Raw genomic sequence first — 26,605 nt, 5'->3', positions numbered from 1 at the left:
ATGGACTTGAGGACACGGGGAGGGGGAAGGGTAAGCTGGGACAAAGTGAGAGAGTGGCATGGACATATATACACTACCAAATGTAAAATTGATAGCTAGTGGGAAGCAGCCACAGAGCACAGGGACATCAGCTTGGTGCTTTGTGACCACCTAGAGGGGTGGGATAGGGAGGGTGGGAGGGAGATGCAAGAGGGAGGAGATATGGGGATATATGTATATGTTTAGCTGATTCCCTTTGTTATACAGCAGAAACTAACACACCATTGTACAGCAATTATACTCCAATAAAGATGTTTAAAAAATAAGTAAATAAAGTAAAAAAAGAAACAAAAAACAATTAGGCCCAGCTGGAGACAGCCCTTCCACTTTTGGTAGACTTTCATTTTTAGAATGACCTTTTTGATTTTAAGCTGTACTTTGACATTTTAAGCATTTCTATCCATTGATCCTCATTCTGCCATCTCATTCTGCAACCTGATTCCTCTTCTCCCTGTCCCGTGGCCCTTGTACCATTCAAGTTTTCTCTTCCCCAGATTGAAAACACTTATTTTTTTTTCCCTTTATTTTTTACATGACATGTTGTAGCAGAGCAGTAAGTGTACTCTCTGGAATCACACATAATTGGATTTAAATTCAGCCATGCCACCTACTAACTGAGATATTGGACAAGTTAACTTCTCTGAACCTTGGTTTCCTTATCTATGCATACATTATAGGATTAATTCAGAGATTAAATGAGCTAAGGTATGCAAAGTTCTTAATCACTTTCCCATGTCACATTATATACACCCAATACATGGTAGCCACTATTATTATTTCCATATTGTTACCCTTTTCCAATTTTGTTCTTTTTTTTTTCTGGATGTGATTTATTTTGGCAATGACCTTAATAAAATATGCTGTTCGAACTACACAAGTGTCTTAAAAAAGTTCAAAGTCCTTTATCCAATAATTCTACTTTTTATAAAATTTATCCCAAGGAAATAATCAGAAATAAGCAAAAATTTTTGGTCAACAGTGTTTGTCACAACACAGTTTATAATGGCAAAATATTGAAAGCAGTCTAGGTAACTAAGAATAGGGAAATAATGAAATTACGGCACATTCCTATGATGCTATAAAGCCATAAAAATCACATTTTTAATGAAAGTGATGACATGGGAAACATAACATTTTGTTAAGTGCCAAAGTCAGAATATGAAATAGAATATATAGCATGACCCTAACTGTGTTTCTCAAATTATGTATATTTTATTCACACACAGACAAATATTGTTAGGGAAAGGATTGAAAGGAAACATGCCATGTGTTAATAGTGAGTGGTGGGATTATAGGTGTTCTTTGTTTTCCTCACTATATTTTTTTTGTAATAACTATGAACTACTTTTATAATCTGAAAAAAATTAATAAATTTTATTTTAAAACTATTTTATGTATGGAGCCTAGAATAGAACCTGACAGTCCACAACTTTGTCTTGAACCAGAAAAGTTGCAGAGTCACATCAGTAGATCAAGAGAGTACCTCTGATGGTCACTCAGCTGGGAACTGGCCTGAAGGCAGTGGGATTCTAGCAGGTTGCCCTGGGGACAGGATGGCAGCACTCATTAGACTGTTGACTAGTGGGGCTGCCCCTAGGAAGGAAGTCTGTCAGGCTGGGTCACATGGCACAGTCAGTGGCAGCAGATACAACAGTTACTCTTAGTGCCGTATTCATTGTTACACTGCACACGCTTGTTATGATAAGCTTTGATGTCTCTGTCACATCTTATCTGCATCCTTGGCTTTTTAATCCCAGAAAGAATAAAGCCTTAGGATCTGGACCTCTAGACTTTGTTTTGTTTTGTTCTAATCAAAAAAGCAAAATTGATTCTTAGTGTGAGGGGCTCCAGGGCACCAGAGGGCCTCTTGGTCAGGGGCCACGTTCAGGTGGTCCTGCCCTACACCTGGCAATGGCCCAGCCAAGCTCTGCTGTGTAGCTGCTGAAGCAAAGGTAAAGATTCTTGCGTCTTGTGCACAATGGCTCAGAGTCAGCCTGTCGGCTTGTTTTTGTTGCTACTGTTGCTGGGGATAGAACTGAGAGGGGAAGGAGCTGTGTTGCCTCCATCCACACACTAGGGGTCCACTTTCTAACTGTTCCCACCCTAGGGAATCACCCAGGGGCTTTTCCTCAGGCCTTGTGTTATCTACCTGTCTTGTTGTCGGAGGCCATTCTGTTTATCCAGTGACTCAAATTCTGAACATCTGAAGAATCATCTAGTCTCTGAATTCAACCATTACTTACAGAGCTCAAAGCATTTACGAGACCCTGGTAAGGAGTTGAGGAAATTCAGATAAATCCAGTGTCATTCATCTAGCATTTCCTGAGTATCTACTCTGTGTGTCAGATTCTGAGCCGTGAACTGTGGGAAGTACACAGATGTGAGTGACTTTAATTCAACAAACATATGATTAAGACCTACTATGTTCAGGGCACTGTGCAAGGCACTAGGGAAGTAGATTAATGAGACACAGTCTTCATGCTTAAGGAAGTTACAACCTATATAATCTGGGAAGAGAGAGACGTGGGAACCACTTAATAAGTGGAATAAGTACTATTTCTATAGCAGGGCCCAGAGGAGAGAGTAATTACTTCTGAAGTGGCCTGGCTACTTACTGGCTATGTGCTTTTAGTCAAGGTATTTAACCATTCTATTCCTTAGTGAATGTATCAAATAAAGATATGATGAGTTAATTCCCACAAAGCTCCTAGAATGGGATTTAGCAGTCATAGATGTTAACAATCCTTTCCCTTCTCCTCTTCACCTCCCTCCTTCCCAAGGATGAATGTTGAAGTTTTCCCTGAACCGAGGGGACAGCATGAGCGAGGTGTGATGAGGAGCAGGGTGGCAGAATGGGTGTATGGGGTCTGATGAGGCTGCCATGCAAGTATTTGTGGATAATTCTACTGGGGAAAGAGACTAGAGAACCACACTAGGTCCAGACCATGGAAGATCTTCAATACCAGACAAGGAATGTGGGTTTGGGCGACAGGGAGCAAACTAACCCATGTGTACTTTCGGAAGATCATCTTGGCAGAGCAAGGAGAGGTTGGGGAAGAGAGGGACACCACAGAAGCCGCTGCAGAATTCCAGGCGAGAGTGAAGGCCAGAAGTAAGACACTTCTCTGATTCCCTTAGTGTGGTAGGGGCTGAGGAAGAGATTTAGTTCTCTTTCTCTGTGCCTGCTTGTGGGTTTCTTGCTGAAGGAACATTGGTTTGAGTGACAGTTTGTCCGATGTAGCACGTAAATTTTAATATTCTGAGATTATATTCAGTCTCTGACCTCAAGGCTGATCCACTCACACATTCCTGCCCACTTAGCTGCACTCATTGCATTGTATGTGAGGTGAGCATATATATGAGACTTCCTGTGCTTGGACACCAGTGGCTTGCACAGAGCCGGGCAGCTGTGGAACCTGCTGAAATCTCAAATAGCCTCATTGCAGGGGAGCTTTTATGAAGAGAAGCGTAATATTTAAAATCACAACAACGAAAATTCATATAAAGACATATTTTCCAGAGGTCTTATAATATAAAAAGAGTTGGATATCCCAGGAGATGGAAGTAACATTTATTGAACTACGTCTAAGTATCAGGAGCTGGGGTGGGTTCTTTGGCATACTTGATCTCACTGAATCTTTGCAATCCTGTGATGCAAGTATTACTGTACCTGTTATACAGTGAAGAAATGAAGGCTCAGAGGTGCAGTCTTTATGCCCAAGGTCAGGTGACTTAACAAGTGTCAGACTTGGGACCAGGCTCTTAATCCCATGAGCCTCAATTTTCTCATCTACCTTCAATACCTTTACTTCTCTGCTCAGTTCCCCTGTATGAGACCAGTCCACTGTCCCACAGTCCTGCTGCTGCCTTCCTTGCCCAGGATCCCATTCCCCACCAGGCCACTGCTGTCCAGCCAGGCTCTGAGCCCCCACTGGGCTGCTGCCGCCCCTGCTGAGCCGCTTTCCTCACATGGGTTCCCATCGTCCACTCCCCTACTTGGTCACCTTCCTTCCTTTTGGACTGAATTATTCAGGAAGGAAGGCTATACTTTTTACTTTACTTTTCTCTTTCTCTTTTTTGTTTGTTTTGGTTGAAATATAACATAAACACAGTAATATGTACAGATCTTAAGTATTCAACTCAATGAATTTTTACATTTGTATATACCTGTGTAATCATCCAAATTAGGCACCTCAGCAAGCCTCCCTCATGCCTCTTCTCAGATACATCTACCCCAAGATTACCACTGTTCCACATTTTCACCGTAGATTAGTTTTGCTTATTTAAAATTTTTTAAACATCTTTATTGGAGTATAATTGCTTTATATTGTTGTGTTAGGTGCTGCTGTATAACAAAGTGAATATTTAAATTTTTTAACTTTTTATTTTGAAATAATTTCAAATTTATAGAAAAGTTGCAAGAATAACATAAAGAACTCTCCAAATCCTTCACCCAGACACAGCATGTTTTAACGTTTTACCACATTTGTGTGCATTTGTGTGTCTCTGTCTCTCTTTTCTAAAAATTTAACATTGGTAGAACACTGTTATCTAATCTACAGAGCATCTTCAAATTTCTCCAGTTGTCTCAATGATATCTTTTATGACAATTTTTCACTTTGATGTAGGATTCAATCCAGGATCATATATTGCATTTAATTGTCATGTCTTTTTGGTTCCTTTAATTTGGAAGAGCTTTTCCTTATCTTTTATGACACTGATATTTTTAAGAGAACGGGACAGTTGTTTTGTATAATGGTCCTCAATTTGGTTCTATCTGATTTTTCCTCATGATTAGATTTCATTAGGCACTTTCAGCAGAAATACTAAATAAGTGATGTTTCTTTAATGCATCACATGAACAGGCAACTGATGTCGATTTATCCCATTGTCAGTGATGCTAACTTAGATCACTTGAGTAAAGTGGTGTCTGCCTCCTTTCTCTACGATAAAGCTACCATTTCTCCTTTCTTTGTAATTAAGTAATCTGTGAAGAGATACTGTGTGACTATGTAAATACCCTGTTCCTCTTCATACTTTTGCCCAGTAGTTTTAACATCCATTAATGATTCTTGCCTGAATTCACTATTACTATTGCAAAATTATTTTCTTGCCCAATTATTCCTTTTACATTTATAATTTTTTACATTGTACTATAATGAAGAGCTTTCCCTGCTCCCCTATTTATTATTCATAAGTATAGTATGTACTTATGAATTTTTATTTTATTCAGTGAGTTATAATCTGTTGTCATTATTCATTCTGATGCCCAAATTTCCCGATTTAGCCAGTGGGAGATCCTTCAAGCTTCTGTGTCCTTTTGACATGTCCCTGTCATTCTTTAATCACGTCCTTTCTTCCTGGCCCAAATAGATGTTCCAGGCTCAAATTGTGCTTTCCCTGTCTCAACCCTGGAATCAGCCATTCCTTCAAGGAGCTCTGATTCTTCTTAGTTAAACAGTATTTAAAAGCCAAGGTCAGGGCTTCCTTGGTGGCGCAGTGGTTGAGAATCTGCCTGCTAATGCAGGGGACACAGGTTTGAGCCCTGGTCTGGGAAGATCCCACATGCCACGGAGCAGCTGGGCCCGTGAGCCACAACTACTGAGCCTGCGCGTCTGGAGCCTGTGCCCCGCAACGGGAGGGGCCGTGATAGTGAAAGGCCCGCGCACCGCGATGAAGAGCGGTCCCCACACCACGATGAAGAGTGGCCCCCACTTGCCGCAACTAGAGAAAGCCCTCGCACGAACCGAAGACCCAACACAGTCAAAAATAAATAAATAAATAAATAAAGTAGCTATAAAATTTTAAAAAAAAAGCTCTGCCAACATAGAAAACAAACTTATGTTACCGAAGGGGAAAACGGGGGAGGAATAAATTAGGAGTTTGAGATTAACAGATACAAACTACCATATATAGGATAGATAGACAAGGTCCTACTGTGCACCACAGGGAACAATAAAAAAAAAAAAAAAAAAAGCCAAGGTCAGTGCACCAAGTGACCTCATTGCTGCTGGGATGTCATTGCTTCTAGGCAATTTCATACTGATTTAACTCAGCCTGTGTGTGTGTGCATGTATAAAACTGTGAGTTCATACTGATACCTTTAATTCTAACTCTGTGTCCACAGGGTTCCTCTTTGCCCTCTCTCATTACATATTTGTGTTTTCTTTGTCTGCAATGAAAACTCTAGCTCCCAAGAACATTAATGTATTTCCCCATTTGCACAGTCCTAAAATATATACAAAATACTTTCAGAATTAATACATGCATACTGGTATGGAAAAAAAAAATGAATCCACTAAGTAGAGTTAAGGATGTTTTTAACAGCTCTTTTTGTTTTCAAACAGACGTATTTAGTCAAAGTACTGTGTTTAAAAGTTACTAGGGGGTGTCGTAAGAGCAGAGTTAGCGTCTCCCCACAACTAGGGCGTCTGCCAGCCGCTGGTGGGGAACTCTGACCCCCAAGGAAACGGGAGGAACCCCAAAGTGAACCGGTTGGACGTAGGGGGACCGAGGGGGGAGGAGCGGTGGAGGCCAGACAAGATCAGTGCCCCTGAGGCCAGGGAGATCAGGAGAGGCAGGTGGGAGGGGCCCTGTGGGAGGAGTGAGAGAGGAGCGGAGGGCGATTGCCCTGCCCACTTGGGCACAGGGAGCCTGCTGAACTCCCTGGCTGGTCCCCTGCTCTCCAAGGCCCCGCCTTCCCCTGCCCCTCCCCCCACCAGCAGCATTGGTCCTGGGGGCATAGGAGGGAGGCAGGGAGATAGGAGAGGCAGGTGGGAGGGGCCATCCCAGACCCCAGACCGGAGGAGCAGACTGGCGTTTGCCCAGACTACGGGGCAAAGTAGTGTTTGCCCTGCCTACTTGAGCCCAGGAAGTCTGCTAGGCTCCCAGGTGAGGTCCCCTGCCCTCTGAGACCAGGGTGGGGGGCACGCCTGGGCCCCTTCCATTCCTTGAGCCTAAGCCACACACACCCCCAGCCCCCAGGGCCTTTTCCAGCCCTGTGGGTCCTGAGCATTGGCCCTGCCCACCGCCCAAATTTCGCCCTTGCTTAGGCCCCGCTCTCCATACCCAAGGCCTTCCCCCCAACCCCTGCCTTTTTTTTTTCTTTTTTTCCTTTCCCTCCTCTTTTTTACTATTGTGGTACTGATGTACCTTCCAGTTGTTGATTCATCTATGTTTTTATTTTTACATTCTTTCTAACATATCTGTTCGTTTCCTAGTCTAATTTTATTTTTTACTTTGTTATTTTTCTCTCTTTTTTTTTTTTTTGCCACCCCACGCGGCTTGCGGGATCTTGATTTGTGAACTGGGGATCGGGGCAGAGGCTCTGCGGTGGGAGCTCGGAGTCCAAACCACTGGACTAACAGAGAACCTCAGAACCCACGGAATATTCATGGGAGTGAGGTCTCACAGAGTTCCTCATCTCAGCACCAAGACCCAGCTCTACCCAATAGCCTACAAACTCCAGTGTTGGAAGCCTCAGGCCAAACAACCAGTAAAACAGGAACACAATCCCACTCATAAAAACAAAAAAATGAGAAGGCAAAAAAATATCTCACAGATGAAGGAGCAAGGTAAAACCCTACAAGACCAAATAAATGAAGAGGAAATAGGCAATCTACCTGAAAAAGAATTCAGAGTAATGATAGTAAAGATGATCCAGAATCTCAGAAATAGAATGGAAGCACGGATTGAGAAAATACAAGAAATGTTTAACAAAGATCTAGAAGAACTAAAGAACAAACAAACAGAGATGAACAACACAATAACTGAAATGAAAAATACACTAGAAGGAATCAATAACAATAATGGAGGCAGAAGAACGAATAAGTGAACTGGAAGACAAAATGGTGGAAATAACTGCCAAGGAGCAGAATAAAGAAAAAAGAATGAAAAGAATTCAAGGCAATTTCAGAGACCTCTGAGAAAACACTAAATGCACCAACATTCGAATTATAGGGGTCCCAGAAGAAGAAGAGAAAAATAAAGGGTCTGAGAAAATATTTAAAGAGATTATAGTGGAAAACTTCCCTAACATGGGAAAGGAAATAGTCACCCAAGTCCAGGTAGCACAGAGAGTCCCATACAGGATAAACCCTAGGAAAAACACACCAAGACACATATTAATCAAACTAACAAAAATTAAATTCAAAGAAAAAATATTAAAAGCAGCAAGGGAAAAACAAAAAATAACATACAGAGGATCCCCATAAGGTTATCAGCTGATTTTTCAGTGGAAACTCTGCAGGCCAGAAGGGAGTGGCAGGATATACTTAAAGTGATGAAAGAGAAAAATCTACAACCAAGATTACTCTACCCAGCAAGGATCTCATTCAGATTTGATGAAGAAGTCAAAAGCTTTTCAGACAAACAAATCTAAGAGAATTCAGCACCACCAAACCAGCTTTAAAACAAATGCTAAAGAAACTTCTCTAAGCGGGAAACACAAGAGAAGAAAAAGACCCACAAAAACAAACCCAAAACAATTAAGAAAATGGTAATAGGAACATACATATCGATAATAACCTTGAATGTAAATGGATTAAATGCCCCAACCAAAAGACACAGACTGGCTGAATGGATACAAAAACAAGACCCATATATATGCTGTCTACAAGAGACCCACTTCAGACCTAGGGACACATACAGACTAAAAGGGAAGGGATGGAAAAGATATTCCATGCAATTGGAAATCAAAAGAAAGCTGGAGTAGCAATACTCATATCAGATAAAATAGACTTTAAAATAAAGACTGTTACAAGAGATAAGGACAGACACTACATAATGATCAAAGGATCAATCCAAAAGGAAGATATAACAATTATAAATGTTGATGCACCCAACACAGGAGCACCCCAATACATAAGGCAAATGCTAACAACCATGAAAGGAGAAATCGACAGTAACACAATAATAGTAGGGGACTTTAACACCCCACTTACACCAATGGATAGATCATCCAAACAGAAAATAAATAAGGAAACACAAGTTTTAAATGACACAACTGACCAGATAGATCTAATAGATATTTATAGAACATTCCACCCAAAAGTGGCAGAATACACTTTCTTCTCAAGTGCACATGGAACGTTCTCCAGGATAGATTACATCTTGGGTCACAAATCAAGCCTCGGAAAATTTAAGAAAATTGAAATCATATCAAGCATCTTTTCTGACCACAACACTATGAGATTGGAAATCAGTTACAGGAAGAAAACTGTAAAAAACACAAATACATGGAGGCTAAATGGTGCACTACTAAATAACCAAGAGGTCACTGAAGAAATCAAAGAAGAAATTTTAAAAATACATAGAAACAAATGACAATGAAAACACGACAACCCAAAACCTATGGGACGCAGCAAAAGCAGTTTTAAGAGGGAAGTTTATAGCAATTCAACCTCACCTCAAGAAACAAGAAAAATCGCAAATAAACAATCTAACCCTACACTTAAAACAACTAGAGAAAGAAGAAAAAAGAAAACCCAAAGTCAGTAGAAGGAAAGAAATCATAAAGATCAGAGCAGAAATAAATGAAATAGAAACAAAGAAAACAATAGCAAAGATCAGTAAAATTAGAAGCTGGTTCTTTGAGAAGATAAACAAAAATTGATAAACCCTTAGCCAGACTCATCAAGAAAAAAAGGGAGAGGATGCAAATCAATACAATTAGAAATGAAAAAGGAGAAATCACAACTCACACTGTAGAAATACAAAGGATTATAAGAGATTACTATAAACAACTATATGCCAATAAAATGGACAACCATGAAGAAATGGACAAATTCTTGGAAAGGTACAATTTTCCAAGACTGAACCAGGAAGAATTAGAAAATATAAACAGACATATCACAAGTAATGAAATTGAAACCGTAATTACAAATCTTCCAACAAACAAAAGTCCAGGACCAGATGGCTTCACAGGCGAATTCTATCAAACATTTAAAGAAGAGCTAACACCTATCCTTCTCAAACTCTTCCAAAAAAATTGCAGAGGGATAAACACTCCCAAATTCATTCTATGAAGCCACCATCACCCTGATACCAAAACCAGAAAAAGGTATCATAAAAAAAGAAAATTATAGACCAATATCACTGATGAACATAGATGCAAAAATCCTGAACAAAATACTAGCAAACAGAATGCAACAGCACATTAAAAGGATCATACACCATGATCAAGTGAGATTTATCCCAGGGATGCAAGGATTCTTCAATATATGCAAATCAATCAGTGTGATACACCACATTAACAAATTAAGGAATAAAAACCATCTAATCATCTCAATAGATGCAGAAAAAGCTTTTGACAAAATTCAACACCCATTTATGATAAAAACTCTCCAGAAAATGGGCATAGAGGGAACCTATCTCAACATAATAAAGGCCATATATGACAAACCCACAGTGAACATCATACTTAATGGTGAAAAACTGAAAGCATTTCCACTAGGAACAGGATCAAGACAAGGATGTCCACTCTCGCCACTCTTATTCAACATAGTTTTGGAAGTCCTAGCCACAGCAATCAGAGAAGAAAAAGAAATAAAAGGAATACAAATTGGAAGAGAAGAAGTAAAACTGTCACTCTTTGCAGATGACATGATACTATACATAGAAAATCCTAAAGATGCCACCAGAAAACTACTAGAACTAATCAATGAATTTGGTAAGGTTGCAGGATACAAAATTAATGCACAGAAATCTCCTGCATTCCTATACACCAACAACGAAAAATCAGAAAGAGAAATTAAGGAAACACTCCCATTTACCATTGCAACAAAAAGAATAAAATACCTAGGAATAAACCTGCCTAAGGAGGAGAAAGACTTGTACTTAGAAAACTATAAAACACTGATGAAAGAAATCAAAGATGACATAAACAGATGGAGAAATATACCATGTTCTTGGATTGGAAGAATCAATATTGTGAAAATGACTATACTACCCAAAGCAATCTACAGATTCAGTGCAATCCCTACCAAGCTACCAATGGCATTCTTCACAGAATTAGAACAAAAAATTTTACAATTCGTATGGAAACACAAAAGACCCCGAATAGCCAAAGCAATCTTGAGAAAGAAAAATGGAGTTGGAGGAATCAGGCTCCCCGACTTCAAACTATACCACAAAGCTACAGTAATCAAGACAGTATGGTACTGGCACAAAAATAGAAATATAGATCAATGGTACAGGATAGAATGCCCAGAGATAAACCCACACACATATGGGCACCTGATTTACGACAAAGGAGGCAAGAACATACAATGGAGAAAAGACAGCCTCTTCAATAAGTGGTGCTGGGAAAACTGTACAGGTGTTCATGTAAAAGAATGAAATTAGAACACTACCTAACACCATACACAAAAATAGACTCCACATGGAGTAAAGACTTAAATGTAAGACCAGACACTATAAAACTTTTAGAGGAAAACATAGGAAAAACACTATTTGAAATAAACCACAGCAAGATCTTTTTTGACCCACTTCCTAGAGTAACAGAAATAAAAACAAAAATAAACAAATGGGACTTAATTAAACTTAAAAGCTTTTGCACAGCAAAGGAAACCATAAACAAGACAAAAAGACAACCCTCAGAATGGGAGAAAATATTTGCAAATGAAGCAACTGACAAAGGATTAATCTCCAAGATTTACAAGCAGCTTATGCAGCTCAATAACAAAAAAACAAACAACCCAATCCAAAAATGGGCAGAAGACCTAAATAGACATTTCACCAAGGAAGACATACAGATGGCCAAGAGGCACATGAAAAGATGCTCAACATACCTAATTATTAGAGAAATGCAAATCAAAACTACAATGAGGTATCACCTCACACCGGTCAGAATGGCCATTATCAAAAAATCTAGGAACAATAGATGCTGGAAAGGGTGTGGTGAAAAGGGAACCCTCCTACGCTGTTGGTGGGAATGTAAATTGATACAACCACTATGGAAAACAGTATGGAGGTTCCTTAAAAAAGTAAAAATAGAACTACCATATGACCCAGCAATCCCACTACTGGGCATATACCCTGAGAAAACCATAATTCAAAAAGAGGCATGCACCACAATGTTCATTGCAGCACTATTTATAATAGCCAGGACATGGAACCAACCTAGATGTCCATCAACAGATGAATGGATGAAGAAGATGTGGCACATATGTACAATGGAATATTACTCAGCCGTATAAAGAAATGAAATTGAGTTATTTGTAGTGAGGTGGATGGACCTAGAGTCTGTCATACAGAGTGAAGTGAGAAAGAGAAAAACAAATACCATGTGCTAATGCATACATATGGAATCTAAAAAAAAAAAAAAAAATGATACCGACGAACCTAGTTGCAGGGCAGGAATAAAGAGGTAGACATAGAGAATGGACTTGATGACATGGATGGGAGGGCGAAGCTGGGGCAAAGTGAGAGTAGCGTCGACATATATATACTACTGAATATAAAATAGTTGGCTGGTAGGAAACAGCAGCATAGCACAGGGAGATTGGCTCGGTGCTTTGCGATGACCTAGAGGGGTGGGATAGGGAGGATGGGAAGGAGGCTCAAGAGGGAGGGGATATGGGGACATGTGTATGCATATGGCTGATTCTCTTTGTTGTGCAACAGAAACTAACACGGTATTGTGAAGCAATTATACTCCAATAAAGATCTATTAAAAAAAAAGTTACTAGGATTGGTTCTTTTTTCCCCTCCTTCAGAACAATTATATTATTTATTTGAAATAAGTTTGCCTATTTTTGAGCTTCACGTAGATAGTGTCATACAGTATTTACTCTTCTGTGTCTGGTTTCTTTTGTTCACCACTTTCTTGAAGATTTATCCATGTTTTGAATAACAGTAGGGTTTTTTCCCCATTGTTACAAAGTATTCTGATTATACTACACTTTATTCATTCTACTGATGATCAGTATTTGGGTAATTTTATGTTTTTATTTATTATGAATAAAACGGCTGTGAACATTCTTGGGCATGTCTTTTGATGGAAGTAAGTAATTGTTTATTTTGGGTACTTGGGAAGTAAGTATCATTTGTTTTGGGTGTGTTTGTGTATGTATATATATATGTATGTATTTACCTTTAGTAGATACTGCCAAACAATTTTTCAGTGCAGTTGTTGAATTTATATTCCTGCCAGCAATGTAAGAGATTTCCAGTTATTCCACATCCTCACCAGCACTTGGTATTGGCAGTCTTTTTAAATTTCAGCCTGTGTTGGCTATTAGGGAAAGGGTTCAGTTTTTTTGTTTGTTTGTTTGTTTTTTACATCTTTATTGGAGCATAATTGCTTTACAATGTTGTGTTAGTTTCTGCTGTATAACAAAATGAATCAGCTGTATGTATACATATATCCCCATACCCCCTCCCTATCCCACCCCTCTATATGGTCACAAAGCACCCAGCTGGTCTCCCTGTGCTTTGCGGCTGCTTCCCACTAGCTATCTATTTTACATTTGGTAGTGTATGTATGTCCACACCACTCTCTCACTTCGTCCCAGCTTCCCCTCCCCCCTCACCCCCCACCGTGTCCTCAAGTCCATTCTCTATGTCTGCTCTTTATTCCTGTCCTGCCACTAGGTTCATCAGAACCAGTTTTTTTTTTTTTTAGATTCCATTTATATGCATTAGAATATGGTATTTGTTTTTCTCTTTCTGACTTCACTCTGTATGACAGACTCTAGGTCCATCCACCTCACTACAAATAACTCAATTTCGTTTCTTTTTATGGCTGAGTAATATTCCATTGTATATATGTGCCACATCTTCTTTATCCATTCATCTGTTGACAGACATTTAGATTGCTTCCATGTCCTGGCTATTGTAAATAGAGCTGCAGTGAACATTGTGGTACATGTCTCACTTTGAATTATGGTTTTTCTCAGGGTATATGCCCAGTAGTGGGATTGCTGGGTCATATGGTAGTTCTATTTTTAGTTTTTTAAGGAACCTCCATACTTTAGGGTTCAGTTTTTTTGAGAAGCATGCTGTAGGATGTTTGGCTGGCCTGAATCTGTTACTTAGCTGTCTTGAGGTTGGCTGTTCAGCTCTCATGGTTGTATCCTGTTCTCAAGGGCATAAGTAACTTACTGGTGTTGCCTTTACTGAAATTCAGATGCGTTGTTGTGTTAGGCACTTTTAGTCTGTAAGGATCAGAGATACTCTCAGGTTACTTTAGTATTGTAAGGATGGTCATAAGTACTGGAAACAGGTGAAGCAAATGCCTTATAAAAGAACAACTGGAAGGTCACTTAGAACACAAGGCAGCTCAAAAATCTAGACTTTCTTGCACCGTCAGCAATAGGATCTAGAAAACTCACATTCCAGTGACTTAGCTACTCTTCTTTAGTTTGTTCCTGCTGCTTCTGACTCTTCTGCCGGTAACTCCTGTGTATATTAACCTTTCTTGGGTCTATATTTTCCAGCTACGGCTCCAGCTACCACCTAAAGGACTCACACCCTACAACCTTTTTCAGGCAGAATTTCCACATTAAGCCACTTCACAGGCTGTGGCCAATCTATGCATTAACGTGCTTTGGGCAGGTATCCACCCATAGCCCATCCACACCAATTAGGCCACAGGTGCACATAGTATCAACATAACAACTTAGGAGAAAGGAATTTTCTTGGAAGTGCACTACGGGAAAAGCAAGCATTCCGAGTGCCTGTTTAGTTTAATTGTGTATATTAAATTCAAATTCAGTAGACATTTCTCAAGTCCTCTCCTTATCTGCCAGTAGAGTAACTGTTGAAAAAGGAAATGACCTGTTCATAGTGAACCTATGCCAGTTCCTAACACATAGTTTCCTTTTATGTGTTCCCAAATTATATATTTTATATGTTCTGGAAATGTATCTGCAGAACAGGGACAAACTCAAAGTGAATTTTATTCTGTGGAAGTTGGGGGGTGGTGTGAAAGGGTTTTAGGATGTATGAGATTCACTTGTTTGTTATTATCCCATTTTAAAGATGAGGGAACTGTAGTCCAGAGAGGTGAAGAGATTTGCCCAAGGTCATATGACTAGGAAGTGGCAGGGCAAGGACTCAAATCCAGGTCTTCTGGTTCCATACTTGGAGCTCTTCCCACTACCCAACACTGCCTGGGGACACATGCCCTACCGCCACACTCAAATTATTAACAGTACAAAGGAGGTTTGACAAAAGCAAACTTTAGCCAAGGCAAGTGGTAGGATTTGAGAGAAGGCAGATCTTTTAGGGGCTGAGATCATCTGGGAGACTTCCTCAAGGCAGTGGGTTTTGAACTGGGTCTTGTAAAGTTGGTAAGGTTTAGAATGGTATGGAAAAGGGAGAATGGTGCAGATAACCGTGCAAAAGCTATGCTTTTAGGTAGCTCTTAAAAGCATCCAGGTTGGAGTGAAAAGGACTGAACTAAGATGGTAGCAACTGAAAAATCAAGATGTTGAGAAGGCAGAATTAACAGGATCTTGAGACAGAGTAGGAGGGAGATAAAAGAGTTAGAGATCTGTTAGTCACTTTAGAGTTTGAGCCTTAGTGACTGGGGCAGTCTGGAACCAGTATCAGAAGAAGAGGGGCAGTATGTGTAGTGGTTAAGCTCACAGGCTTTGGATCAAGGCTGACCTGGGTGTATAGCGGGTGTGACTGATTTAACTTCTCTGAGTGTGTTTGCTGACCTGTTGAGTAGGAAGACAGAAATTCCATAATGTAACATGCCTGGTTTCCAGGCACTTACCAAATTTTAGCTCTCTTCCTCCCCACCCTAACCTCTCCGTTTGAGAATGTAGCAGGACCTAGTTTAAGACTTATTTTCGTATAGAATGTGCAAAAAAAAAAAAAAAAAATTGCTTTTCAGGGAGAATGGGGTTCTTTGCCCCTGGACTTTGAGGTGGAGGACAAGATGGAGCCTCTGGGCCCAGAGGTCTCATTTTTTGGCCTCCGTTGACATCTAGGCTTCAGTCAAAAGCTGAAGCCCTCACAAAGGGAGTTAAAGGTGTCTTTGTAAGGCTAGGTACTTCCAGAAGCAAGCAACTGTGCTGCCTCTCTGCTGTCACCAGGACCTCCTTTGAGGCTATTTCTGAGCCTAGGGGTAAAGCTCCGTTGGCTGACAGGACTGCAGTTTGCTGTAAAACATGCCCAGAACTCCCAGCCTGCTTTTCTAACAGGTTTGGAAATTCTGGTTTGTCTCCCCAGAGTTCTAAGCAGATGGCAACTGGGTTAGGGCAGAGTTTAGCAAACGCTGCACTGAAGCGCCCATTCCCTTCCCTGTTAACCCCGGCCGATGAAAGGCTGCCGTTCTGGAGCTGCTTCCCAGCCTGCTTTCTCCCCCGAGCTGGGCGGCGCCTGCCAAAGACTAGCCGTGAGGGTGGGAGCCTGGGCGGAGCAGCCGAAGCCCTCCCCCGGCAGAGTCCCCCACGGAGTGGACGCCCCACCCCGCCGTCACGTGCCTCCACACGTGCGCGTCGTTGCCATAGCATCGGCCGGCGCCCAGGCCCATTGGCGTGAGGCGGAACCAATCAGTAGGCCCCTCAGGCTGCTGCGCGCCATGGGGGGTTCCTGAGCTGCCACTCCGCCGCTGGGACGAAGCTGAGGATGGTCCCTGGTTGGTGATGGGGACAAGTCTCGGGTCCTGGCTTCTGTCTGGTTCCTCTCCTTGGAATCTCAGTGCTTCTTCCCCTGAGTCATGGTCGCACCCCGCCCCACTCTGATCTCCCCGTTCAAAGTGTGCAGAGTTGAACAACCTGATGGAGTTCCCTGAGAGGTGATAGCTTCCACAGCGAAGGCCCAGGACAAATGTTTGTTGCCGTTTTACAGCCATTTCCCCCAAGAAAAAGCCCTGGAACAGCCCTTGATAGATCCAGAGGTGGGTACTCCTAGCCCCAGGAAGATGTTTGAGCCTAGTAAACCTGGGGCTCTCCCAGCATAAGATCCCTTGATAATTGGCACAGGGTTGCCAGATGTAAGAACTGGGTGGTGGTGTATTTCCATGCTGAATGGGAATAAGAAGGGTTTAGACAGTTAACAGGACAAAGTTTGAACGAGAATGGTCACAGAATCCTGCACCTCCACCAGCTGTAACACACTGGTAAGTTACCTTACCTCTCTGAACCCCAATTGCCTCATTTGTAAAGCAGTTGTAACAAAGAAATCTTAGATTTAGTATAAGTTTAAATGAAATAATACAAGCAAAGCAGTTAGCCAGGTACCTGGCCATAAGCTCTCAATAAGGGCCTGTCAGCTGTTTTTAGAAATGGTACAAGTGTACTGGTGGAAACTGAAGTGCTCACATTCAACATTTGGCAAGTATTTTTACATTAATCTACTTTTTGCTTATTCATTTAGTTATTCATTCATTTAACCCAGTAATGTATTCAGCATATATTTACTGGGCATCTACTACCAGTCAATTCTTACCCCAGTTCATCCCTGTCCAACTGTATTTAGTGGGTTCCAGCCCCAAGGGGAGTTGTGGCTCCCTTCACAAGAGCTGATGGAGTCTAGCTTGGCAGGAGGGGTGCTGGGAGATCTTGTCCCTGTGGCAGCTGGGACTTTGGAAATTGTTTTTTGCAGCTCTGCCTCCTCAGGCTCAGTTGCCTGAACAGAGTAGACCCCTCTAGTATTTGAGCAGCACTGAGACAGGACAACTTTCCACAGGCTCCTCTGTCCCCCATCCCTCACCCTTGGGGAGATGTGCCCCCTGTATCTTGAAGGCCCCAGCCAGCAAGCCAGAACCCACTTTCTCTACTGTGGGACTCTGTCACCTAGGACTGACCTCTGTTGGTGGCCCACTGTGCTTTGCTGTCCTAGGATTCCTGGAACAATCCTGTGCTTTTGATACCCCATCATCTCTACACTCTATTGTTTTAGTGCCCTTCCCTTCTGGCCCTCACTGTGCATCTCAGTGCCTGTCTCCATTTGCCTGGAGTCTCCATACCACGACTCACACTTGTTTTGTGACCATCTGACTTCTCTGGGATGTTGTCTTTGGGCCCCTTCATGCCCTGTACTTGGACTGTGTGGCAGAGATGTTACTGGGCAGGCACCCTGCTTGATCTCTGAGAGACAGAGGTGCTTAACACACACAGTTCATAAGCAGACATCTCATGTGTGCTAAGGGCCATGATGTGTGGCGCTGTGGGAGAAGCCACGGTAGAACAGCTGGCTCCGCTTTGAGAAGTCAGGGAAGGCGTTGCCAGGAGGTGACCTAAGCAATCTTAGAGGATTTTGCTAGATGGACAGTGGGAGAAAGGGAAGTCACATCAAGGAGAAGAGCATGCATAAAAGCCTGAAATCACATGATATTCTTACAGAAAATGTAGTGTGAATAGAAAAAAGAGAATATGTTCTTTGGGGTTGAGAGTTCATGAGTAGCAGGGGGAAGAAGTGAGGCCAGAGGGGTAAACAGGGGCCTACATGTGAGGGCCTTGTGAGCCATACTGTGTACTTTAGACTTCGCCCTTCCAATGCTGGGATCCTGTGGAGGGTTTTCTGTAGGGGCATGACATGTGCAGAGTTGTATGTAAGGAAGGTGAGACCCATGGCTGTGAGGGGATGGGTTGTCTCATCTGTCCTCTAGAATTCTGTAAAGCAGATGGGAAAATACTGTTTTCTACTTTTTACGCCTGAGAACGCTGAGGCTCCAGAGGTTAAATACCTTGCCAAAGGTCTCAGAACCTGAAAGCAGAGGACCTAGGATTCACCTGGCTTCCTGGCTCTGAATCCCTTTCTCATGGGCACACTGCCATTGTTAACAGAGTCTTCTAGAAAGCTGGGCAGTGAGTAGATGCTGACAGAAGCAATGTGAAGCAAATGGTCACTGATACAATCTTGTTGAAGGAGTGTGGCGCTGGGATTTTGTGGCCTGTGGTGTTCAGTCTCCTGACCTCTGTGCCAGTGCACAGACAGCAAGAAACAGCGGGGAGCTTTGAGCTTCAAGTGCAACATTGCCTTGACAAAATCCATTCATCACTGTCTCGCTCATTAATTCACAGCAGCGTCTGCTGCCTGACGTTGGCGTTTGTCAGTGGCTTGTTTCTGGAAGCCCCTGGTCTTCAAGGTTGGTCAGCTCTGCAGCCCGCAGCCCCAGGGTGAGCCCGGGCAGTCAGAGGCAGGTCCTTTCTGCCCACATTTTGTAAAATGAAATAACTTTATTTTTTAAAACACAAAGGTAGCGTGACCTAGCAGTACAGAACATGAGCTTGGGGATAGGCAAACCTGGGTTTTAGTTCTATGGCTGTGCCACTTAGCAAGCTAGGAAAGTTACGTAATGTATATGAACCTCAGTTCTCTTCTGCCTAAAATGAGCACAGTCAGACCTACCTGAGAAGATGATCGTGATGAGGAAGATGAGATAGTGTTTATAAAGACCCTTGGCACGACACCTGGCACATATGAGTCCTCAATATGGTGGCTTTAATTCCTGCTCTTATTGTTCCCACCACCACCACCAGCCACCCTACTGCTACCACCAGTTAAAGAATGTTTGAAAAATAGAAAATAGAAGAAAAAAGTCTTATAATCTCATCACCATGGCGCAGCTACCCTTATAATTTAGTTGTTTCCTTCAAATCTTTTTTCCCCACTACTTCAGAGTATATCAGATTTTACAGCATATTTATTTTATAGCCAGGAAGGTTTTTATTCCCCTCTATGGTGGGAACTGCATTATATTTATTTTTCTTATTTTTAATAGATAATTTTTCTGATTATAAAAATAGTGTGTAAAATTTAGAGAGCATAGAAAAAGTCAAAGGGAAAACCATACTCATAATGCCTCCTTTTTTTTTTTTTTTTTAATTATTTACTTTTATTTATTTATTTATGGCTGTGTTGGGTCTCCGTTTCTGTGCGAGGGCTTTCTCCAGTCGCGGCAAGCGGGGGCCACTCTTCATCGCGGTGCGCGGGCCCCTCACTATCGCGGCCTCTCTTGTTGCGGAGCACAGGCTCCAGACGCGCAGGCTCAGCAGTTGTGGCTCATGGGCCCAGTTGCTCCGCGGCATGTGGGATCTTCCCAGACCAGGGCTCGAACCCGTGTCCCCTGCATTGGCAGGCAGACTCCCAACCACTGCGCCACCAGGGAAGCCCCATAATGCCTCCTTTATGCTTAGCCCAGAGGCCATCACTATTAACTTTTTGGAATAGCTCCTTCCAGTCTTTTGTTCATATTTTATTATAGAGTTGAGATCATATTACATATACAGTTTTTATGTGGTTTTCCAGTTCATAGGATATCACGAGTATTTTCCTTTATTGTAAACATCATTTTCCAAGGCTGCATAATAATTTCCAAGTCATCAGATGTCTCTACCATAATTTACATAGAATTCTCCTATTGTTAGACATCTGAGTTTTTTCCCAGTTCTTCAATCTAAGGAGCTTCCTATGACAGAACCTAGGGAACCAGCCTCAGTATAACCAGGAAGCATATGATGAACTTGTGCTGTGTGTATGGCCTAGGTGAGGCCTGGGGGGCCCCCTCAGATAGATACAGAGCCTGCCTCAAAGGAGCTCAGAGACTAGTCACCCTGGAAGTATTTACTGGGGTAAAAATATGCAGGTACTTCTTTGCCAGACAGTGTCAGGGAATCCACCTAAATGTGGGTAACCCTCTTCCCTGTGGAATCAGAGATCCTGGACGCATAACTTTTACAAAGAAAAAAGCCTCAGAAGCCTTGCTGCCCCTTCTCACCTGCCAGTGGTTATTTGGCCTCCAATGCTCAAATGCCTTTTGAGCCTGTTACCTTGACTTTCGGGGGCCTGTGCTAATTACCTTTGAATATCACTTCCAAGTGGTTTTTCACTGGGAAAGAGTGAGAAGCTATAGAACCAAGAAAGGAACTTGTGTGAGAATCAGGGAATCAGAGAGACCCTAGTCTTAGTTTTTTGTTTTTTTTTTTTAACATCTTTATTGGAGTATAATTGCTTTACAATGGTGTGTTAGTTTCTGCTTTATAACAAAGTGAATCAGTTTTACATATACATATGTTCCCATATCTCTTCCCTCTTACATCTCCCTCCCTCCCGCCCTCCCCACCCCACACCTCTAGGTGGTCACAAAGCACAGAGCTGATCTCCCTGTGCTATGCGGTTGCTTCCCACTAGCTATTTTATGTTTGGTAGTGTATATATGTCCATGCCACTCTCTTTCTTTGTCACATCTTACCCTTCCCCCTCCCCAAATCCTCAAGTCCATTCTCTAGTAGGTCTGTGTCTTTATTCCCGTCTTGCCACTAGGTTCTTCATGACCTTTTTTTTTTTTTTTCCTTAGATTCCATATATATGTGTTAGCATACTGTATTTGTTTTTCTCTTTCTGACTTACTTCACTCTGTATGACAGACTCTAACTCCATCCACCTCACTACAAATAACTCCATTTCGTTTCTTTTTATGGCTGAGTAATATTCCATTGTATATATGTGCCACATCTTCTTTATCCATTCATCCGATGATGGACACTTAGGTTGTTTCCATGTCCTGGCTATTGTAAATAGAGCTGCAATGAACATTTTGGTACATGACTCTTTTTGAATTATGGTTTTCTCAGGGTATATGCCCAGTAGTGGGATTGCTGGGTCGTATGGTAGTTCTATTTTTAGTTTTTTAAGGAAACTCCATACTGTTCTCCATAGTGGCTGTACCAACTTACATTCCCACCAACAGTGCAAGAGTGTTCCCTTTTCTCCACACACTCTCCAGCATTTATTGTTTCTAGATTTTTTGATGATGGCCATTCTGACCGGTGTGAGATGATATCTCATTGTAGTTTTGATTTACATTTCTCTAATGATTAATGATGTTGAGCATTCTTTCATGTGTTTGTTGGCAATCTGTATATCTTCTTTGGAGAAATGTCTATTTAGGTCTTCTGCCCATTTTTGGATTGGGTTGTTTGTTTTTTTGTTATTGAGCTGCATGAGCTGCTTGTAAATCTTGGAGATTAATCCTTTGTCAGTTGCTTCATTTGCAAATATTTTCTCCCATTCTGAGGGTTGTCTTTTGGTCTTGTTTCTAGTCTTAGTTTTGACACACACTTCCTCTGGCACCTGAGGCAAGTTATTTTCTCTTCCCAAGTGTGTTTTCTCCTGGTAGTGTTAAAGATTGGACTAGATGACCTCCAGGGCTCTTCCAATTGACATTCCATGTGTACCTGAAGACTTTTTCTTGCCGGGAGCTAAAGTGAGCGTCCTGATAAAGGTCACAGGATGCTTCTCCAGAGTCTCGAGTTCCTTTTAATTAGTACCTGAGGAACCATTTATACTTTTTTTTTTTTTTTGGCTGCGTTGGGTCTTTGTTGCTGCACGCGGGCTTTCTCTAGCTGCGGCGAGCGGGGGCTACTCTTCGTTGTAGTGCGCGGGCTTCTCATTGCGGTGGCTTCTCTTGTTGCGGAGCACAGGCGCGCGGGCTCAGCAGTTGTGGCGAGCGGGCTCTAGACCGCAGGCTCAGTAGTTGTGGCGCACGGGCTTAGTTGCTCCGCGGCATGTGGGATCTTCCCGGACCAGGGCTTGAACCCGTGTCCCCTGCATTGGCAGGTGGATTCTTAACCACTGCGCCACCAGGGAAGTCCCCATTTATACTCTTATATTCCCAATCACTTCCTTCTGGTAGCATTTGGGACATGCAGAGACTGAAAGGCAAGAAGTCTCTCTCACTGGGAGCAGACAAAGGATTCAGAACCCCAAATGATTGTCTTTTATGTATTAGGTATTTGTTCTTTATGTACTTTGTTCTTTCATTCATTCTCTCATTTAGCAGGTGTTAACTGAGCCCCAAGCTTTGTATAGTCCATCTGTGTAATACAGAGGGGAACGAGTCTCAGCGTTGTTCTCAAGACACACACAGTCTAGTGAGGAGACAGGAAAAAATGTAAAAGACAACAAGATGATTGCTGCAGTGGGGGTACATATAAGTTGCATAATGCAAGGAGTGCTTGAGTCTGCCTAGAAGCAACAGCAAGGGAGTCTCTGGACGCTTTGAAATTTTAAAGGATGAGTAAAAGTTTTCTAGGTAGGCAGTTGAGGAGAGGGCATTCCCAGCAGAGAAACAGCATGTGCAAAGGCCTGGAGGTATTGGGAGAACATGTTGTGTTCAGAGAACTGCAGGTGGTTTGTGTGGCTGGAAGGTGAAAGGGAGAGTGAGCAGATGAGGAAAAGTCAAACATTTTTCCTCAGGCAAGTCTGTTTCCACTGAATTCTTTGCTCATTTTATCAGTCCAGATGAGAGTGATGGATTTTTTAGCTCAGTTTTCCAAAACTGTCATTTGTATTCCCTTATATTTCCATTTTTATAGTAGCACATGTTCATTATAGAAAGTTTGAAAAATACGAAAATGTAGAAAGAAGCAAGGATTAAAAAAAAATCACTCATGGTCTCTGCCTAAAAACAAATACTTTAACATCTTGGTGTATTTCCATTCAACAGTTTTCTGTTTTTTCACTTTTTCTTTTTATGTAGTCATGAGTGTATCGTAACTATAGTCTTTTGTACATGGTGCCCCTTTCTACTTACTTCCTAAAATTTGCCCAAAAATAGATGTTATTATCATTAAAATATAATATGATCATAAAATATAATGGCTGAAATATATTTTCTTTGTTTAATGTAACTTATTTTCTTTCTCTTTACAGGTCTCCTGTGGCTCAGAGCATAATCTGGCAGTGATTGGTAAGTAATTAGTATACTGATAACTGTGTTTATTCTGAAACTCGTGGGCAGAATTGGAGGACTCTTGGTTAACCAAAGGCCAGGGTGCATGCGTGTGTGTATGTGGGGAAGAGTCTGGGAAATGGAAGCCTTTGTTGACCAAGGCTTTGCCAGAAGCCCTTTTTCTAAAAATTTCTATTCAAAAAGGTGCCTGAGCTGGCCTCCCTGCCTCAGGAACCGGCATTTGGGAATATTAAAGATCTTACAGACTGGGGGCATCCTGTGTAGAAAGCCAGACATAAAAGGGGAAGAGGATTGGTATGCTCCTGGTTCTTGAATAAATCCTTTGCACCAAGTTCTTTCCTCTTGCTTGGCTCTTTCTTTGGAGATGGGGGTTTCTGCTCACTGCCCTCGCTGCCATGTGTTTCATGTCACTCTGGAGCTCCCAAACCTCTGATAAATTGAGGCTTCCTCTTATTGACTCTGAATAACCAGTGTTCACTGTTTTTATAATCAGGCCTGTGCGTAGTTCCTTCAAGAAGCCTTCTCATTACTTCCACAGGTAGATTCAGTCGGTACAATAAAGAGACAGTGTAGGGCCCGACCACCTGAGTCGAGTGCAGGCTTCTGCTTACTAGCTGTATGAACTCAGGTAGTCGGGCCCCACACAGACAAGGTGCTTAGCCCTCCATGCCTCATTTTTCTCATTTTTAAAATGGGGAGGGCAGTGGCATCTTCCTTATAGGGTTGTTGCAGTTGTTGTGAGGGTCAAAGGAGTTGATATATGTAAAGCGCTTAGAAGAGCACTTAGCTCCTGGTAAGGGTTTTAGAAGTGTTCGTTGCTATTTTCTGATATCATTAGTTCAAATAATTGTCCTCCTCGGGGCTTTAGGTCTCCCATCTGTGATAGGGAGGGGTAAAAACAGGAAACCAAGGTTCTCTCCAGCCCTGACATTTTAGGACTCTGTTACAGCCCCATCATCACTCTCTGCCTTGAGTAGGTGATGTCTGTCCTGTGTACTTCCCTCTCCCAGCCTCTGACTCTCAGCTTCTGAAGGGCAAGGCCCCTGTGTTTTCCTTTTGTTTCCTGCTTATTTGCAGCACCCAGAGCAGTGCCTGGCCCTCAGCGGAGGCTCAAGCACTGTTTTCTGAATTAAGCTAGACTGGCTCGCTCAGCTGCCTGGGGTGGCAGCAGTTTGAAGCACTACTTTGCAGGCCCGAATGTGATGTGCAAGGAGGCGGAACCAAGGACAGCAGAGGAGGTAGGCTGACAGCCAGCAGAGGGGGTGGGGTGGGGAGTAAAAAGCGCTGGAGTCAGAGAGGGAGTGAGAAAATGTAACAGCAAACCTGCATGCTTTGCAACACCAGATATGTTATACCGGAAATGCTCCAGCCTGGGTGTAATTAAGACAAGCTAATCAAAGAATCAGAGGCGGTGCCTAAGATGTTGCTGCTGCTGTCACTGGACTAGGAGAGAGGTTGGCACAAACAGTAAGATTGCAGGGAATCTAAATACATGAAAGAACAAAATCCAGTTGAAGGAGGAGGCCAGAGCCAGCAGGGTGGCAGGCTGAGCCGACAGGCAGCCTAGGGCTGTAGAAAGAGCATAGACTCTGCAGGCAGACAGCCTTGGTTTAAACCAGCTCCATCTCTGTGTGAGCTTCCATTTTTTCCACTTATCTATGTAATGGGGATAATTCCACCTTGCAGGATTGTTGTTGTGAGGATTAGAGGAGATAATGCGTGTGAAACACCTGGTACTATATAGGGGATGTGTAAGAAATTAACTCATAATTCCATTTCCTTTTCATTTCTCTTGGTCTGGGTGGGGAGAAGGGAGAATCACTTGTTAGTGTAACTGTTCCAGTGAAGTAAGTCTTGGTTGGGAGAGAGAAATGATAACATTCTGGAAAGGTGTGTCTAGCGTTACTACCCAAGTGAGGAAGGCAGCAGAGGCGGGGGGAGAGCAGGGCATGGCATGCTGATGAACTCCTCGAGGACAGACCTCTTATTTTCTGTTTTGTCCCCAACGCCTGGGGCCTGGCTCACAATCTGCTGAATGAATGGTTCCAGAGTCAGGAAAGGTGGGCCCAGTCACGGGACTCTGGACATGTCCACCTGCCTGCATGTGAGCCGGGATCAGAGGCTCCCTGACACCTGGGGGAGGGGGCCCTCAGTGGGTGCCCTGCAGGGTGCAAGCTGTGTAGCGGGAAGCGATGAGAAGCCTCCTGTTAGCCCTGGCAGGAGGCCAGCAAGAGGGGGACAAGCTGGAGGAGGAGAGTTCCTACCAGCTGAAAGCCTGGCTCTCACAGCCAGCTCCCCCCTCCACCCTCCTGCCCTTGCCTACTTTAGATGGATTTCCCTGCCTTCAGTCTCATCCCCGAGATGCAGGCCCTCAGTGCCTGGTGCTGGGTCACACACGTGACAGGCACAAAATGGTTGTAGAATAGACTAGAACAGAATATAGAGAAGCCAAACTTTGCTCAAAAGTAGAGGTGGCCTTAATATCTAATGAATGCACAACAGACAAATCAAACTGGAAGGGAGGGGAAAGAGATGGGTGAAAGGATATAATTCAGAACCTACTCTGTCTAAGAATGGACACAACTCCACGAAGTGTTTTTGTTGTACCCACTTCATAGAGAAGAAAACTGAGACTCAGAGGTTAAACAAGTTGCCCAGGGATAAGTAGCAGTAAATGGTAGAGCTGTGTGCCTGACTTCTAAGAATGCTCCTTCGACTCTCTCATATCCTCGGGGCCGAGGCAGGATGCGGAGTGGTTAAGAAGAGCACAGGCACTGGGATCATATCGCCTGGATTCAAATCCTGGCTCCTCCGCTTATGAGCCATGTAACCCTGTATAAATGGCTTGACCTCTCTGTCTTGATTGCCTCATCTGGAAGATCATATTATTGACCTCATAGGGTTGTTATATAA

General features: G+C 42.5%; 1 protein-coding gene across 4 annotated transcripts in view; it reads left to right on the top strand.

Annotated features, from left to right (window-relative positions):
- The window catches only part of SERGEF (secretion regulating guanine nucleotide exchange factor), a 246,322-nt gene that overhangs the window by 117,227 nt on the left and 102,490 nt on the right, over nt 1–26,605 (top strand). For all 4 annotated transcript variants that reach the window (XM_082476673.1, XM_082476671.1, XM_082476674.1 and 1 more), the window contains exon 10: nt 23,653–23,689. In XM_082476673.1, the coding sequence (XP_082332799.1) occupies nt 23,653–23,689 (37 nt within the window). The remainder of the gene's footprint in view (nt 1–23,652; nt 23,690–26,605) is intronic.

The sequence above is a fragment of the Balaenoptera physalus genome, assembly GCF_965194825.1.
Source record: "Balaenoptera physalus genome assembly, chromosome: 10".
Lineage (NCBI taxonomy): Eukaryota > Metazoa > Chordata > Mammalia > Artiodactyla > Balaenopteridae > Balaenoptera > Balaenoptera physalus.
The sequence above is the reverse complement of the archived record's forward strand: the minus strand, read 5'-3'. Positions and strand labels throughout refer to the sequence as shown.